Source organism: Puntigrus tetrazona, chromosome 24, assembly GCF_018831695.1.
Source record: "Puntigrus tetrazona isolate hp1 chromosome 24, ASM1883169v1, whole genome shotgun sequence".
NCBI classification, from domain to species: Eukaryota; Metazoa; Chordata; class Actinopteri; order Cypriniformes; family Cyprinidae; genus Puntigrus; species Puntigrus tetrazona.
This window is the reverse complement of record NC_056722.1, coordinates 7977968-7995770: the sequence shown is the minus strand read 5'-3', so window position 1 is coordinate 7995770 and position 17803 is coordinate 7977968. Positions and strand designations below refer to the sequence as shown.

The following is a 17803-nucleotide window of genomic DNA, read 5'->3' as shown; positions in this document are numbered from 1 at the left end:
TTTGAGCTTTCGGTTAGATTCTCTGCATAGTGTTGATGTGCGTAGAGAGTATAATGTGGCATGACGGCGTGCAGCTGCGGGTAAGAAACCAAAAGTGAGGATTGTGCCTGAGCCATGGTTTATTGAAATGCTTATACAAAATCACAGGTAGACAAATTTTAGCTGAGATGATCCACAGGTTTCTTGTAACAGCTTTAAGTTTCAGTCACATTAGCGAAATTTTCATGGGGAAAATGTCCGTTGTCAGTAGTGTAGAGATGTTTGAAGCAGCTTACACAGAAAACACTATCAAACCAAGCAGCTTTTTTTGGAACGAGTTGTAAAATTGGGAAATATTTCTCTCTCTCTTTCATACGAGATTGCCGATCACGTGGATTCGTATTGAAATGACTAGATTTTCCCAGGAAACAATTAGCAGAACAATCTTAAACATGAACTCTCTTTATTCTAAGGCCCGTTACACCAAGGACAATAAGTACACCGATAACAATAATAGTTCCAGATTGAAAAGTCCACAACATATTGGAACAGTGTTGGAACCTCTATCATTCTTATGATTCCAAATATAGTTGGAACCATAAAAACACTGAGAGCCAATCGGAATTCATACTTTATTTAAGATGAAACCACGTTATTGGACGTCGATGTGGACACTCATATAATTATCGATATAATTATTGATACTTCTGTAAACGGGCCTTTATGGTAAGAGGCATGTGTACACTCTTAAAGAGAGAGTTTTCTCAAAAATTTGTTTTGATTTCTTCATTCTATGGAACAAATATAAAAAAACTACAGGTTTGGAACAACATGAAAAAAACGAATCTTTTGACTAAAGTATACCTTTTAAACCTCTGGTGCTGCTCGCTTTTTAAATGAATGTACTATATTTTATGTTACATTAAATGAATGTACTATATTTAAGTAATGTTTTTATTTGATGTTTTGTATTTTTAGGCGATACATTATATTTATGGAATAGTTATGATCTGTTTACTATCTATTAACCATTTTTTTTAAACATCCACCTGAAAATGAAAAGTGAAATCCAGAATGCTTTGGAGCACAGATTTACATCTGAACGGTTTTTAAAGACACCTGGTACATTATTGCTGCACTGAAAAACTAAAACTAAAAATGTAAAAATATATAATATAAAATATGTTATTGAAGTTTAAATTTAAATTCAAATTTAAAATTTAAATTAATACAATTTTATATGAACCATATATTTTCCAGAACAACATTTTACTCTAAAATGGAAAAATCTAAGCTATAAGATATATTCTAAATTTGAGGTTGATATCTCAAAAAATGTGCCACAAAGTTTGTTTGACATTTTTAACCACAACTATTTTTTCAGTACCATTTAACCTAGTTCCGTTAAACGAATCGCAATTAATCACGTTCAAAATAAAAGTTTTGGTTCACATAATATAAGTGTTTAACGTGTTTATTTTCTATATATAAATAAAAGCACTAGCATGTATATATTTAATAAAAATATGTAAAGTTTATATTTTAAATATATTAATAAATTATATAAATTAGCTAAATATAAATATTTAGATGTAATTATTTTCAAAATATAAGCTATATTTGTGTGCTTTTATTATTATGTACATAATAAATTAATGTAAACAAAAACTTTTTATTTTTTAATGATTATTATTCATCACTTGACTAGATTTAATTTAACCTAATTTAACTTGTCCATAATTTCTGTGTGTTCACATAGCGAACCTTTTTACCAAGTTTCGTACCATTCCAATGAGGTAAATAAAACAGAAATATTTTCTTTCAAAAATTACCGAACAGCACCAGAGGGTAACAGACGTTTTCAATATTAGCAGTAAACGACTATGCTAACGTCATCTGAGACGTTCTCCAGAATTGCACGTGACTGGGTTTGTCCTTTCGTAGCCGTTTCCGAGAATTCGTTTAGAAATTCAGCGCGGTATGGACGCGTCTCGTCTCGCGTTCCTGGCCTTCTCCCTGGGTTCCCGAGTCCTCCAGAATGAGCTCCGCGATCAGACCCTGCAGCTGTAGTCTCACGGCCCGCGTACGCTTGGCGTCCTCGCCGCTGTCGATCTCAGCGCACTCCTGCACGGCCCTCTGAAGCTCCACCTGCAGGGGGAGCCCCGCTTTAGCTCCGAGCAGCGTGGGAGAAAACCAAGGCCTGAAGATCTTCTCACAGATCACCTGCGGAGAGACAGAAAGAAAGGAGCGTGACAGCTATCGACCCCGAAGGGAAAAGCATGGCTATGGATGAGGGGATTGGCCATTAGCGCCGTCCTGGTCTCGTTTCATCATCTCCGGAGCAATCATCAGCCATATTCGCTATGTGTGCCGTTTGAAAGCGATGGTCTCCTTGACCCAGTGGCCTGAACGTTACAAAGCCCTCATTGTTCTGAATGGCAGGCCATACAATGGGAAGGTAGAGGTCACCAAGGGTTGCGTTAAGTGATCGGGAACGGAGAGATGGGCTCTGTCTCAGCCACCTGTGGCCCGGAGCTGGACTTGGTTTCATGAGGCCAGCTCGTCTGTTAGCTTGTTCTCCTTAAGGGGGTTGGCACTGACAGCAGGTGTTGACTACGAATGAACCGCAACGAACAGATGAAAGACGCTGCGTGACTGTGGCAAAGGATCTAATGGAGAAATGAATCCCGCGGCGGCATTCAAAAAATAGTGTTCGTCGCACGTAGCATTTTAACTTCGCTCACCGTTGAGTACGTTTGAATCTTATAGGTGATACAGATCTGCGGCGTCTACGGAAGCTTATTTAGACCATGGAATACAATAACAATTACGTAAAATGGTCATCGCAGCTTTATAGCACTTAAAATTCTGATAAAATTGTGAGATACCAGAAAACGAAAAAAGCTTTGTTATAAAGTGAGTCGTAAAGTGGCAATTAAACTTGCATGTACATGTAAGAGAAAGGTAATTAAATGAAAAGCTCATACGTCTCTTTTCCAACGTATTTTCCTGCGATGTGTAGTAGCTTATTTTTGCCTCAGAATCTTTTACTTTGCAGTTCTGAGTTTGCATCGACTTTTTTTTCGAAACATCTGAACTGTAAGATACAGACTTGCTGTTTTGAGTCAAATATGACGATGCCATAAATGTGGGGTGAAAAGTTGCAGTTAACTCGATGCAGTTTTAATAGTTTATGGATTACATGATTGTTTGTTAGCCTTTTCTCCAAAAACGAGAAAAGCGGAATTATTGCAGCGAGTGCAGCCTCATTTATTCCACGATTGTCTTGTGCGTATGTAGTGGAGCGCAGCCACAGCTGATGATGATCTGTTACTCGCCCGTAATCAAAGGTGCTTCCTGTTAACCCTCATTGTGTTTAGGAGCAGTGATGACGGCGCTATCTGATTCCCTTCAGCGTTATCACCAACTATTAACATTCCATGCATTTTTCTTGGCAATGTTTACCGCTGAAGAATGATTGTCTCCTCCGGCTATTTTACTGGTATTCCTTTGTGACAGTTTTCCAAAACAAAGTCATTTTCTTTTCACTTTCAGCACCTTACCGCACGTATAATTGCTAACCACATTACTGAACGTTGAAATATGGAAGAATTGAGGCGAACTATTAAAGAGTTACAGCATACGACGGAGTAGGACTCACCTGAAGGTTGCTGTTCTTGCGTTTTGGTCCACATCTGCTTTTAGTTTTGTCGCACTTGGAAACGCAGTCGAAGAAGTTGCAGTCATTGTCACTGGTGCAGTTCTGCTCAAGTATGTCTCTCATTTTGGGCTCAAAAAAAGCCATGTCCACATCTATAGCCACCACCTGACCAGCGAAAAATACAATAATAATTATTTAGAAATGTATCACTTAAGTACTATAGTATTCAAGATCAAATTTAAGCCTAGAAAATATATATATATATATATATATATATATATATATATATATTTAATATTTTATATTATTTCTAGGACGCTAATGAAATACAAACTCCTATGTCAGATGTTTCTGCATAAATTGTAAAAATACTAACACTAATAATCCAGATTAGACCAATTTTAAAAGTTAAATTATGCAAAATACACAGTATTTCAATAGTTGTCTCAGACTAGATGCAAGCAACACTATTAATTAAAAAGAGACATTTAAATGTAGAACAAACTGATAGATGACTGAATAAAAGGCATAGGATTTACTTTGAAAATTGTACAAATAATCAGCATTTTTTGAAGTAGTGTGTTCTTGTAAAACATTCTAGTAGCTAATATTTTATTTTCAACTTTGAAAATCATTTTTACAGGATAGGTAGATAGATAAAGTACATAACGTCTGCGGTCAGCTCCTAAGACTACTAAGGATGTAAGCATTGACAAAGCTGTTTTTCTGGTGCCGCATGCTGAACGTTTTGTTTATCTGAATATTAATGAGAACTTGTGAATAAAATTACCATATCCTTCCACATAAACAAGACAGGACAGTCTGGGATATTTCTAAAGACACTCACAAATCTTCCAGAGAATTATTTTATGCTGCGTCTCAGAAAAACAGCATTTTTGAATCGATTTTGTATGGTTGTTTGTCTTGAAAACACATTTTATACCTTTACTATAATAATTATTATACATTATAATTGATATTTAGCTCAATAACTTGGAGTATTTGGACCATGATAAGCCTCGGGCAGCGACTCTGTAAAGAAATCTTTAGAAACACATCTTTCTTGTGGTATATTTCATATAACAACAGTTAACTATAATAAATATCGCAGGATATGATAATATTCCAATCTAATGCTCGAAGGATGTAAGCCCTTCATAGAAATATTTTTATTAGATTAACAGTAAACCGCATGCATTTCTTTTCTCATATATTAAATGTTGCCTCAGTTCATACTTTTCTTTGACAGATCTTTTGTGTGGTTGGCCACTTCTGTCTGCGTCTATATAACCAGCTGGTGAAGACAGCTAAAAACTCCAAGCAAACAATGATGTCTATAAAAGTTCCTGACATGAATGCCTACCGCAATTTAAAGCCTTTAATCTCATAAATTCCAGTGCAAAAATTGTAATTGATATTTTTTTAAACGATTTCTACATATTGCGTTCCCTTTCTTTTTTTCTTAATATGCCTTAATTTTTTCACACACAATTTAAGGCCAGAAACTCTTGCATTTATAGTCATGGCACTAAGTTTAGCTAAATGTCCCGAGTAAATATATTTCGATTCAAGAATCTTCATGCATTTAACATCAGAAAGATTAAACATTTTTAAAAATATAACCAGTGTTACGCTTCCTATACATTTACTTTTGTAGAGTATATTGATATATTGTATTCTTTTTGGTAACGCTTTATTTTACAGTTGCTTATTAGTATGCATACTACGAGTATATTAGTCATTTATTAGTGCTAATTAAGCACCTATTAATGCCTTCTTCTACATCCCCAATCTTAACCGATATCTAAACTTAACAACTATTATAAGTGTTACCTTCTATTTATTCTTCTCTCTGTTCTTTTTTATTCTTTCAATTTTCTTTGCTTGGTAATAAAAGTGTTCAGTGAACCTTCATAACCCCCTCTGTTAAGTGTTTACTCACCGTCAGGTCCTTCCTGATAGCAAAGTTCTCAGGTTTGATATCGCAGAGGTGTAAGCTGTGGGAAAAGTCATTCTCGAAATGCTCCACCATCTCTAGAAAGCTCAGGGCCACTCGAGGCACCATGTCTCTGGCGGTTATCGTCTTCTCCTGTCCGCTCCAGGGGCCCGGCGAGGGGCTCAGCGTCAGCTGCTCCAGAGAGAATATGTGCTGGTCCCACGCGTGTCCGGCCGCCAGGTACTCCACGGCATAAAAGTGACCGCAGGAGCCCAGGATCTTGGCCACGTGGTGCGTTAAATCCTGCAGGACCCTGAGGAAGGTGTACTCCTCCTGCTGAAGGAGAGCCCAGAGCGAGGCCAGCTCCGCTCGCGAGTACGTCCGCTCGTTCTCCTTCAGCTTTTGGCCCCACAAACGGGGCAACGTCAAGTTAGTTCCCGTCTCCAAGCCCAGAGAGTTCTTGATCTCCAGCGTGGCGTAGAAGACGACATCCAGAGGCGAGAGCTCCTCCTCTCCTCCCGTTCCTCCCGCCGCATCCTGGTACTCCAGCAGAGCTAAAGCCTCATACGAGGAGAAGTTCTCCAGCTTCGACTTGAGCACCACAGGCACCCCACGCCAGCTGGCGGCCATGACCTTCTTGCCATTCTCGTAATAGAGGCAGCGTTTGTATTCCACACGGCCGGCCACGCAGAGGTCCTCGCAGAGGTCACCGGTCAGAACTCCCTGCTGATACTCGGCACACTGAAACAAACACACAGGACCGTCGGTCCTCACGTTAGAAGAGAAATGCGTGCACTGTGGCAGTTATTCAGAAACCATTTTCACAACACCAGGGCGTACACACACACAAGAGTGTTTTATTATTTGTTATTGTTGTATTATTCATTTTAATGTGTATATATAAATACACACAGATACAGCATGACGATTGACAGCACTTATATCATATATTTTAGATTTATATATGTGTGTGTGTGTGTGTGTGTGTGTGTGTGTGTGTGTGTGTGTGTGTATTTCTCGCAATTCTAACTTTTTTCTTGCAATTCCACGTTCATATCTCAATTCTAACTTCGTTTCTCAAAATAGCAATCTTATTTCTTACAATTCAGATTTTATTTCTTGCAGATAAAAGTTCACATCGCAACCGTGGCTTTATTTTTCGCAACTGATATTACATCTTGCAATTCCCGTAACTTTTAAGAGTTTATATCTCTCGATTCTGACTCCTGAGATTCTGACGTTTCTCATAATCACAGGTTTGTACATCGCATTTGTGAGCAAAATGACTCATTGCTATTTTTTATGTAAGTGACAATAGTAAAATTAAGCAAACTGACATATTATACCCAAAAATTCTTTAAACAGTGGACTACCAGTACAAAATAGAAACTTTTAAACTAAACTGTGACAAAAAATAATTAAGACACTGTGACCCGACTGTATTTTGTTTAAGCTTTTTTAATTAAATTGCTAATGCAACTTTTTTTCACAGACTGAACAAAATGAAGCGTCGCCTTGTAGTTGGTTGAGCTAAATTATCTTTGTGTTCTTAAATTTAACATCTCACAGGTATTCAATTCATTACATGCCTTTCTATCAGAGTTATTGGACATTACTGTAATTTTGACCAAACAAGTGCTGCCTTTGAAGGCATTAAAAGATACTTCTTCCCATTTTTTTTTTAAGTCTGTATGATCAGTAATCAAAGTAGATTGTTTTATATATTTGAATAAGTAGAGGTCAGAATAGGCGTTTTGTTTTATTTGTACAAAAGTTATTTGAAACATTTCAGACGCTTTCTTGCTTGCTTGCACTTAATATATATATAAAAACTTTACAATTTTATTTATATACTATTATGCTTACTGTTTATATTCCTAGAAAGTCCACATTTTGATGGAGTGTGTCATGTCAAACTAATTTCCATAGCGTTAAAGCTGTTTTTAATCTTAATTCCATCTCGTATCACACTTATTGAAAATGTGCTTATGCTGAGATACGGCGCTAATGCCACCTGTCAGCATATTTTACTGCCATGCATGAAACTCACATATTTAATCTCGCAAAACAGTCTAATGATCATTTTTATGCACGGTGTTAAAACCGATCTGCTTTTGCTCTTGCATTTTTCCTCTTTGACCCTCTCATGAAAAACGAGGTAATTAGTGGTTGTTGCTGTAGTCTGCACATATATATGTCAGCTCCGGGGCTCCGGGGCGGCGGGTGATTTGTGTTCCGCCGAGATTACGCTGCGAATCGTCCTCTGTCACCTTCCAGAGTAAACAGCTGTTATCCACGCTCAGTCCGGCTCCTGCGGTATCTGCATGGGCTTTGGCGCGTTGGCGATATGTTTTCCTTATCATTATCAATCATAATGGTTTAGTGGATGATCTCCCGTCCCTTGCTTGTCCCGTTGCGTTAAATATGTCCTCTGTGTTACAAAGGACTGCTGAAGCTTTTTACTGTTGTGCCATAAAACTGAACCGCACGTGTTAAACGTGTTAAACCGTTACACTTGGCTAAAAATGGCAGTAATAACGCTTGATTTTACATTCTCTGGCGGTTGTCGCTATTCCAACATCGTGTGGATGTGCAAATTGTCTCAGTGATTTGTGTGTGTGTGTGTGTTTTATTAGTTCAAAGACATAGAAAAGTAATAGTATCGTGGGATTAAAAGTGGACCCTCAATCCACCCTCAAGCCATCCGAGATGTAGATGAGTTACTTTATAAGATTTGGAGAAATATAGCTTGTTCACCACTGGATGCTCTGCAGTGAATGGGTACCGTCGGATTGAGAGCCCAAACATCTGATAAAAACATTACAATAATCCACAGCACTCCAGTTAACATCTTGAGAAGCAAAGAGCTGTGTGTTTACAAGAAACAAATCCATCAAGACGTTTTTAACTTCAACCCATGAATATACAGTACGGTGTGCGTTTCTTACAAACGCAGCTTTTTGCTTCTTAAGACATTAACTGATGTGAAGTGCTGTGTATCATTGGGATGTTTTAGACTCTCATTCCGACGGCACCCATTCGCTGAGCACGTGATGGAACGCTACATGTCTCTAAATCTGTTCCACGCTGTAATAAATGGAACTGCACAGTGTCCAGTTTTTGCAGTGCATTTTTTTAAACTACATAAAAACCCTTGTCAGTCCAACGAAATTTACCTAAATGTTGTCCTGACTAGTCAAACGTGGAAGAATTTTGTGTCGTTGAAATGTCAAGGCTTTGTGAGTTCCCAGCATGCATTGCAACACGAATCAATTATGCAGTTACTGTTATAGGATTACCGTTTTGCTGTTTGCTGACTTAAACCTTTTTGCTGTTTTATCATTATTGTTAGTTATTCGTCGTACTTTGACGTAAAGGGCTGATCTTTTTAAAATGTGTTGTTTGTCACCGTTCTCGAGGTTAGTGTGTCTAGTTTTGAGGCCTAGACTATGTTCAACCGCTCATGTCCTTTTTCTATATCTTAGTTGTGTGAGTTGTTTTACAAACAAAGACAGCGTTGTCTACTTAGACCAATGTATCTATTAAGGTTACTTCAACATTCAAGATGATAAAGTGTGTTAGCCGATCAAAACCAAGTCCAAAGTTGAGTAAACTCAAAAAAGCTGTTGCCTTGAAATTTTAAAGTTAACCCAACTTCAAAAATTTCACAGTGCAATAAAGAAAGGGTGTATTCAGTGTATTCAGTTCCTCATAGCGATTGTGAGCGTGCCTTAAAAGCATGCTGGACACAATTGAATTACAGTACACTTTTCTCTTTAGCATGTGAGCGTGTTTCTTCTGCACCAGCGGACGCGTACAAGCAACAATAATAGCCAGCACCAGTAATTACCTGAATTACTCCCAGTAGGTCGCTTTACCATGACAACACTCTTGAATAAAGCTCTTGAATCTCAGAGGTCTGTTATCAGCTTGACTGAGTCTAAACATAGAAAGAGCTTCCTCCCTGCAGACCCTCTCGTGGGCCTCTCACAGTGTTTATGTGGGCCAAACACACTTGTTGTGCTCCGTGGTCACTCTGCGGCTTCTGCTGTTTCTTTCCGACGCTATAAGTGCCAGCCAAATTCCCCACATGTGTTTTAATTCTTCAGACGGGACAACAGCTCCCGTTTGCATGTAAACTTTCCCACCGTGAGGCCCAAATCCAATGTATGTTTGTGCGTTCGGGATAGGAAGCACGCTCTCTATGTTTAGAGATTCGAAGAATGAATGCGTGTAGGCAGAGAGCAGCGGGACGCGGCTCGGAGAAAATGACTCGTGTGTTGTAAATCACGGCTGTGTTTGTAATCCAGCAGAAAACGTTTTCTTTTCTTTTTTCAATTGGTACAAGAAATGAGATTAAGCGCTGAATTCGTCGTTCTGGCAATGTTTTCTCCAAGTTACGAGCACATGTTTTCCAGTTATGATTGGTTGGGAACGTTAGTTTAAACGTATGCGGCTGTTCTCAAAACATTAGCACAAAAATGTTCTTTATGCATCATTCATAAGGTTTTTTTTCTTCTAAAATAGTTGGTTTTTGATGTCGCTACTGGTTTCAGAATGTTGATGGAATGTTTTAGAGTAACATTCCCATAATGTTTGCAAAATTCTAAAATAGAAGGATAAAAGGTTCATAAATGTGTAAAGAGAACATTTAGGAGGACATTCTTGTGCTATTGCTCGGTTTGGCACATCATGTCATGTATGATGCTTTTAATTCGATTGTTGATTGTTTATTTATTGGTTGCATTGACTGAATAGAATGCACATCACATTCTGAACATAATTCATTTTGTTGCTGTTGCCATGGGAAAATCTATAACCATGTATTTTTGGCTCAATGTCATACAGATTGTGAAATTTATAGTTCCAGTCTGGAAAATATGCATCCTCCATTCAATCGGGCTGCTGATAGTTATATATTTAGCATCACTAACACTAGCTCATGATTTGTACTGCATTAAACCCTAGCGATAAGTCATCCTCGAGGAGAAGCGTGCTGTTACTAAGCAATCGCACTTACTTTTTTCACCTGGTGCAAAAACAGAAAACGCAGTCGAGGAGGCACAATATGGAGCAGAAAACAGAAAGGCTCCCGTGAGTCGCACCGGTAAGCAAGAACGACCCCAGTGCTGACTGTGGACACGAAATAAGAGGGAAACAATATTTTCTTTATGCTTCTGAGCATGTAAGGTAATGATTAAACATTAGGCCCCAGAGAATAACAGTCTATTTCTGTTGGCCACAGGCTGTACTGCCATCTGGCCTGAGCCTGGCCAGTCCCGGCATGCCAAGAATGTCTGCATAGGCCACTCTGGGTCACTCCATCATTTCCACTTTTACTAGGAACTCACTAAAACTGGGATACAAAACGAGAAAAGGGCCTATTGTCTGCCAGTGTGCTCTTACGTGCCAATAAACATATAGTGGCCCCCCAAAAAGCTCCATTTAACAGAATTACATGTTATTATACACAAAATACTGAATCGGCTGGCATCTGCAAAACAAATCAATCCTCAAGTGATGTTTTTGTGTGCCATTTTTAATCGTTTTTGTTTTTTTCCATTTAAAATCAATACAATTTTACCACTTATAATACCATATAATACCATTCAACGGTTTGGGGTCAGATATAGTTATGTGTATACAGTCTTCTTTAAGAGTTTTATTTGGCAAGGATGCAGTAAATTAAAAATAACCGCTTTCTTTCTAACAAATGCTATTCCTTTGAACTCATCAAATAATAGTGATAAAGAATCATTTACCGAAACTGTGAGACGAGCAGCAAATTAGCATATTGAAACGATTTCTGAGGGATCGTGAGACTGCAGTAGCGACACAGAAAATTCAGCTTTGCATCACGGGAAGTAAAACTGTAATAGTATTTCACAAACACTATGTTTCTGATTACATAAACGTTGAGCAGAAGGCCCTTAAACAGAGCTGTATATTTCAAACACTATTCGATATCTTGAAACTATCAAAATCCCACATCCCAAAGCTACCACCAAACAATGATCTGTGCATGAAAGTCAAGTCGGTGGACCGTGTCTATCCACCGCGTAGAGGACCATCTGTGCTTAACCTTCACATTAGAGTATAAACAAAGCATGAAACTGTATCGAGAGCCTGCAGCGGAGCACCACTAAAAGAACAGTTAGGTTCATTTCATGAACCCGGGCCAACAGTTCTATTATACATCGGGCTGGTTGCACAGGTGACAGATGGTACCGCTGATTAAAAAAGGTCTCGTGTAGTTCAAAGAGTATCTGCCCAAAGCTTCTCAGCCACATGCTGCTAGAAACTATAAACAGTTTATTGTGTGAACGTGCACCACTCTGCGCTGTTTATTGCAACGCCGAAAACCCTTAGAAATGGCGGATTATCAGACTGTTTTCACAGTTCATCAGCTGAGAAATAGGCTTTTGTGATTTGGGGATGAACCGGAACAAACTAGGCGTGAATGATGGCGACGTCGTGTCATCGTAACTGAAACCCCCAGGAACGGTTTTGGTCTTCGTTAGAGCGCTAAATTATTGATTCGCCTATCTATCGTCACTCTCGTTGCAAATAAACATCACTATTTTACGTTTTACGTAAGCGTTTAAGACAAGGTGCGACTTGATTCTGCAGCAGTTCCGAATAAACCGCTAATGTGAATTATGAGCAGCGCGTCTTCGCTTTTGGACCTCGCTAATAAGACAGAGTACAGCATAAACCAATCAAAACTCGAAAAGTTTGTATTGTTCTTATGCATAAGCCGCTCTGAATAAAATCATCTGCTCAATTAATGAGTGTACATAACATCTTGGAGTCCTACGGCTGACAGCTTTTCTCCCACTTTTAAAATAATGGATGATGTAAAAATGAATGAGATCCAAAAATTCCAAAAATAAAATGGTTATCTTATTGTAATTCTAAATATATAGAGTAATAAAAGTCCAAATCTACAATCTGCAATCTTCAGAAATATTTACATGCAAATAAACATGCAAATCTAAAAAGGTAGAAAAAAAATTAAGATTAATTTCTTGTACTCTATGAAATAAAGTCCTGTATACATCCACAAAAAAGAAAAAAAAATACATATACATATACATATATGTGTGTGTGTGTGCGTCTTCAGGCGTGTAGATTTTGATGTGTGCTGATCTTCATTTTTATAGTTTTATTTGTTTTATATTTTAATATTTGTTTTATTTCCATTTACAAAAAATGACTTTGTACAATCATTTTACATTGGACTTTTTGGACTCAAAATATTGAGCGAAGAGCAGGTACATCAGCTATTTAAAGAAAATAACGCAAAGCATGCAAAAATAAAATCAGTTTGACTCATTGTCTGTAACCAAAATATTCGGATTAAACATCCCTGAGAACGTGTCTGTTATTTTCTCATCGGCTTGCAGCTTCCTCATTTCAGTATATTTATCTTAGCCTGCCCAAATATTAAGAATTAGATGACTTTTGTGTCATGATAGATATTACAAGAGCTAAAAATGAAATTCACTCAGTTTCACTCTCATGACAGATCAAATGATTGCATCAGTCAAAGTTGCTTCAAAAGCATGATTTATGAACTAGTCTGATACATTTATTAACTTTGATGTATAAAACTACGTATATATATGACCACATATTTATACTGCACAGAAAGTTTGATGTGGGATTTACTTTGAAATGAAATTTTGCTGTAAATCATAATCCGGCATGTTATTTAACTATGAAAACATTTTTTACAGTGTACATTTATTCTTAACTTTTACATTTGCGTGCTAATATCAAACGTTTTTTGTCCAGTTGACAATGTTTTTTTTTCTTCGGTATTTTAAGTGCATTCTGATAATGAAATGAAATGGATGAATCTGCTCGTTTAGTTAATGATAGTTTGCGTGCAAAAACTTTCCCACTAATTGACGGCGGTAATCGTCTTCCGACCCCCGTTCACAGGCCACCGGGATTTTGCGGTTCCCGATGTGGCAACAAACAAAATGTTCTTTCAGCGCTCACTTGACATCGCATAATCCAGTGGCTCAAAAAGAGCTTTAGGTTTCCCCCGAGGAACAAAGCTTAAGCCTTTAATGGAGGCCCGTTACCGCTGGTACCCACGATTCAATGCTGGACGGCGTAATCCCACCAAATGCTTTGTGTGTCATTTGGTGGAAAATTCATCAAAATCCCCGAAGGCATCCCTAGAACTGTGACAGGACAGCTGATTCGCTGAGCGTATTGAATTCTATTCTGAAGAATTAGCCCATTGATCTGTTGTAGAAGTGTATCTGAAACGGTGTTTTTCAGGCAGGTTTGTTTTGCTTCTAGTGTGAAGAATAGCTGACATATTCACACACACAAGTGTTTATTTTATTACATTGTATCTATTAGTTTTCAATTATAATACATATCTTTAAAGCCAGTACACTTCCTTAAAAACCTACAGTTTCATTCATATCAATATTCTGAAGGTTTTACAGATAATTTATACAGTATTTCATTCCAGGGTTTTTTTTTTAGTACAGTTGAGAAACTATTGCAGCGTGTATTAATATGTTGAATCAGCTTTCATTTTATATTTTTTTATTTTATATTGTATTATTTCTATGTTATATTGAAGCTTTAGTTATTGTGTTTTCAAGTAATTTAGTTTATTTTTTTATTTTTATTCCAGTCTTTGTTTTAATTATTTTACTACATAAAGTTAAACTTAAAATGAAAGATATTTTTTTCAGTTTACATTTATTTCAAATAATGAAATAATGTGTAGTTTTGGTTAATAAAGTTTTAATACAACATCTTATTACTAAAACATGGTGATTTTTTTTTTCCCTGGCTGTTCCTTGTATTTTCAACTTAAGCAATGATAAATAGAGGAATCTAAAACCATTTAACATGTCAGCAAAATGATAAAAAAAGGCGTTCACATTCAAAAAATGTATGCAAATAAGTGCATTAGATGAAGTCTCATTTCCATACCTTAACATTTCAGATTAATCAACTAAGCAAAGCATGTTGATATTAATTAGTTTACACTAAACAATTGCAAATGTGCATATATATATATATATATATATATATATATATATATATATATATATATATAGTTATTTCCTCTCCCTTTAAGTTAGGCAAGCCAGACAAGTTGATATCCAGACCTTTTGGTCATAACTTTAAAATACCGTTCTGAGCGATGACAAAAGTTAGCCTTACCACCCTCTGCAGGATCTCTTTGCTCTTGTCGTCAGTGCAGAAGTCCGAGAACATGTTCCTGTGCACGAACACCAGGCCGTTGAGGAAGAGCCAGGAGGCCAACCACAGCAGGACGACCAGCAGAGCGCTCCTCCGGCACACCTTCACCCCCAGACACCTGAGGGCCCCGCGCAGGGACCGCCGCATCTGTCGGGACCCCCTTCGGCAGGAGCCCTCTGCTTTCCTCTCAAGGATGTGGGAGTCTGTGGCATCTGTCGCTTGCGGTTAACCTCCTCCTGCTGTCTCCTCGGGTGCTGATCCCTCTCTCGGCTTCCCGCGTCTGTTTTGTGAATGAGCGAGGCGAGCGCCGGAGTGTGAAGAACGTCTCAGAGTCGAGGCCGGACTCGCTCTTTCTCTAGGCTCCAGTGTGTTTTCACTCTGCCTCTGGCTCTCCGTTCCCTCTCTCTCTCTCTCTCTCTCTCTCTCCATACAACACTCCACCTTTTTTCCTTCTGCCTCCCGCCCCCTTCTTGAGTGCTTTCCTCCTTTGGGTCGCCTTCTTCTCTGTTTCCAAGGCAGCCGGGCCTTTCCTGACGGCGCACAGTGCCAGATACGTCTCCTGTGCCAGACACGGACCCTCGGATTACTTCACTCGAAATCTGTTTGCATTCTAAGCACCGCAAACAAAACAAGAGGCCGGCGTGTAGCAGTGTTACTGCTTATTTGATCAGGGCCGGACTCTCCCACGGTGATAATGCTCCAGTATTTGATTTGCTCGAGGGCTGAGCTTGCAGTTCTGCCGCTAACGGCGGCGGTGGGAATCTCAGCGGTCGTTTTTTTTCCCCCTTCGATTACGAGAGTCTGCAGGTGAACAGAATCCCTAATCGCTCGCCTCTTAAAAGAAAGCGCTTCCTGGCCAAGAGCGAGGATCGTTCAGCTGTTTTATGTGTGTTTCTTTAAACCCCGATGCGTCGCAGACCAGTCTCGGTTGACCGTAATTGCCAATTAGACAGCCGTGCGCACCCTGAGAGGTTTTCTGTCTTCAAACGTATTAATGCTATCAGCAAATCACCGATACTCTCGAGATCTCCTGCGCTTTCTCAGAGTCCGTGGAGTGCTGAATGAGCACATTGTTTGCTCCTGGAGTTGTATTTGTTTTCACCTTGAGGCCTCGCATGAGGTCGTTTGGAAATACAATAGTTCAGCTGGCCGTTCAAACGCTTTTTATTGCTTTTGAATGTTCATCGAGGCTGCAATAACCATTTTTTATTTGAAAAGAAGTTGTTTATTCCTGTGAAGCGCACTACTTCAGTCTTCAGCGTCGCGTGATCTTTCAGAAATCATTGTAATATTCTCAAGAAACGCTTATTATTATTAATATTATTAATGATAAAACGTTTATGCAGCTTCACATTTTTGTGGAAACCATGACTATTTTTTTTCTGCAATGGATAGAAAGTTTGAAATAACAGCTTTTATTTACGTGCATAAATTCAATGCATCCTTGCTGAATAAAAAAACATTTATTTATATATAGCGTTGTATGTAAAGTGATAATTATGCTCTGTGAAGTGTATAAAAGTTCAAAGATGAAGCACATTGAGTCAGTCTTCAAAGAAGGTATAATCCTGCCATCTTGTGGACCTATCACACTGTTACAATTACCTTAGTATAAAACACAGGGATGTTATTCATGAATTTGAGGGGAAAATCCTAACTCTATGTATTAAAATGATCAGAAATATATTCTTACCCTTCTTAGTGATGGACACTTTTTCAGAAGAGAATGTGCTCATAGTTGGGTGAACGTCTATAGAGATAGAGACTACATGTAATATATTGTTAGCAAAATTAAAAATCTAAACATTTAAAAAAGAGGGAAAAAATAAGTGAATTTTCAAATTTATGATCACTCTCACAGTCGCTGTATTATTAGGTAATATAGTATAATACAAAATATAGTGTATAATGTTTTTTTTTGTGCAGGATGTATGATGAGGTCACTGTCGTGTTGCTGACATTGCTATCTGTGTTTGGAAGCAGCTTAAATAATATCTTCAAGATATTAGTTTGAAGAACATAGCTCAGTCTGTTATTAGAACTGAGAGGATTAGTGATACAGCAACAGATGCCTCTATGAATATAAACTATAAAAGCTTGAGCTTCTCCAGAGAGGGCTAATATATTTACTATGCGCAGCTTTAATGATATGTCTTTTGTTCATGATTAGTTTTGTTGTGTTGTGTTGTGTTGTGGTATTCTCTTATTAATTGAAACTGTCTATAGTGTTCATTCTTCGATCTTTAGAGTCTCAATGGATCATAATTTCTCAGCCATCAAGCGCCCCTTGGCGGAAGACATAGGTAAGAGCCCAAACCACTTTTACCAGTTTATAGTTTAGGTTTTTAACACAAAGGATATGTGAAAGCGCTAAACATTTGAACCATTTCTTTCATTTGACCTAATACATTTTTTTAGTTGTCCTTAGCATACAATAGTATCTGTGGTGGACTAGTTATGTGATTGTTAGGGCTTAAGATTGTTAGGATTTCAGCATCATAATTACTTCTAATGTTTTTAAAATATACTGCTGTGAAGTACTGACATTTATGGTAAACTAAAACGCACATCGGGGCCATTTCTACTCAAAATTGTGTCTTTAGTTTCTAAATATATTTGAAAACACACATTTTTTAATGAAAATGTAACAAAAAATCCCAAAACACAATGTACTTTTTTTTTTTGTGCTTGAATGATGAATCTGTCATGGGACTTCCACATGCTCAAGCCATAAATCAGAGAAAATGTTATTTGAACAAGTAAACAAATCTGCTGCTTTTGTTCTGACCAAATAATGTAAAGCCTTAAAAAATGAATCACCTCACTGGCATTGAACTGTATAGTCAGATCAGATCTGTTTTTCAGTGCATTGATTACCACAAATACCACGGTTAAACTATGATTACTGTAATAAAACCATGTTTAATTTGTGGTTACGCTCGACACCTATCACGAATCAAGCAAACAATCGCTTTAATGATCTTGAG

General features: G+C 37.9%; 2 protein-coding genes across 2 annotated transcripts in view; one reads left to right on the top strand and one right to left on the bottom strand.

The window, feature by feature from the left end:
• The window catches only part of LOC122330133 (uncharacterized protein C18orf63-like), a 48002-nt gene extending 33054 nt beyond the window's left edge, over window positions 1-14948 (top strand). Inside the window, exon 15 of the mRNA XM_043226975.1 lies at window positions 14818-14948. The gene's annotated coding sequence lies outside the window, so the exon portion shown is untranslated. The remainder of the gene's footprint in view (window positions 1-14817) is intronic.
• On the bottom strand, window positions 1581-16126 carry dipk1c (divergent protein kinase domain 1C). Its single transcript, XM_043226981.1, has 4 exons — window positions 14778-16126; window positions 5583-6317; window positions 3641-3805; window positions 1581-2202 (listed from the first exon to the last, which is right to left on the bottom strand). The coding sequence occupies exons 1-4, from the start codon at window positions 14961-14963 to the stop codon at window positions 1942-1944; spliced, it is 1347 nt and encodes a 448-aa protein (XP_043082916.1). The 5' UTR covers window positions 14964-16126; the 3' UTR covers window positions 1581-1941.
• Between the last annotated feature and the right edge of the window lie 1677 nt (window positions 16127-17803).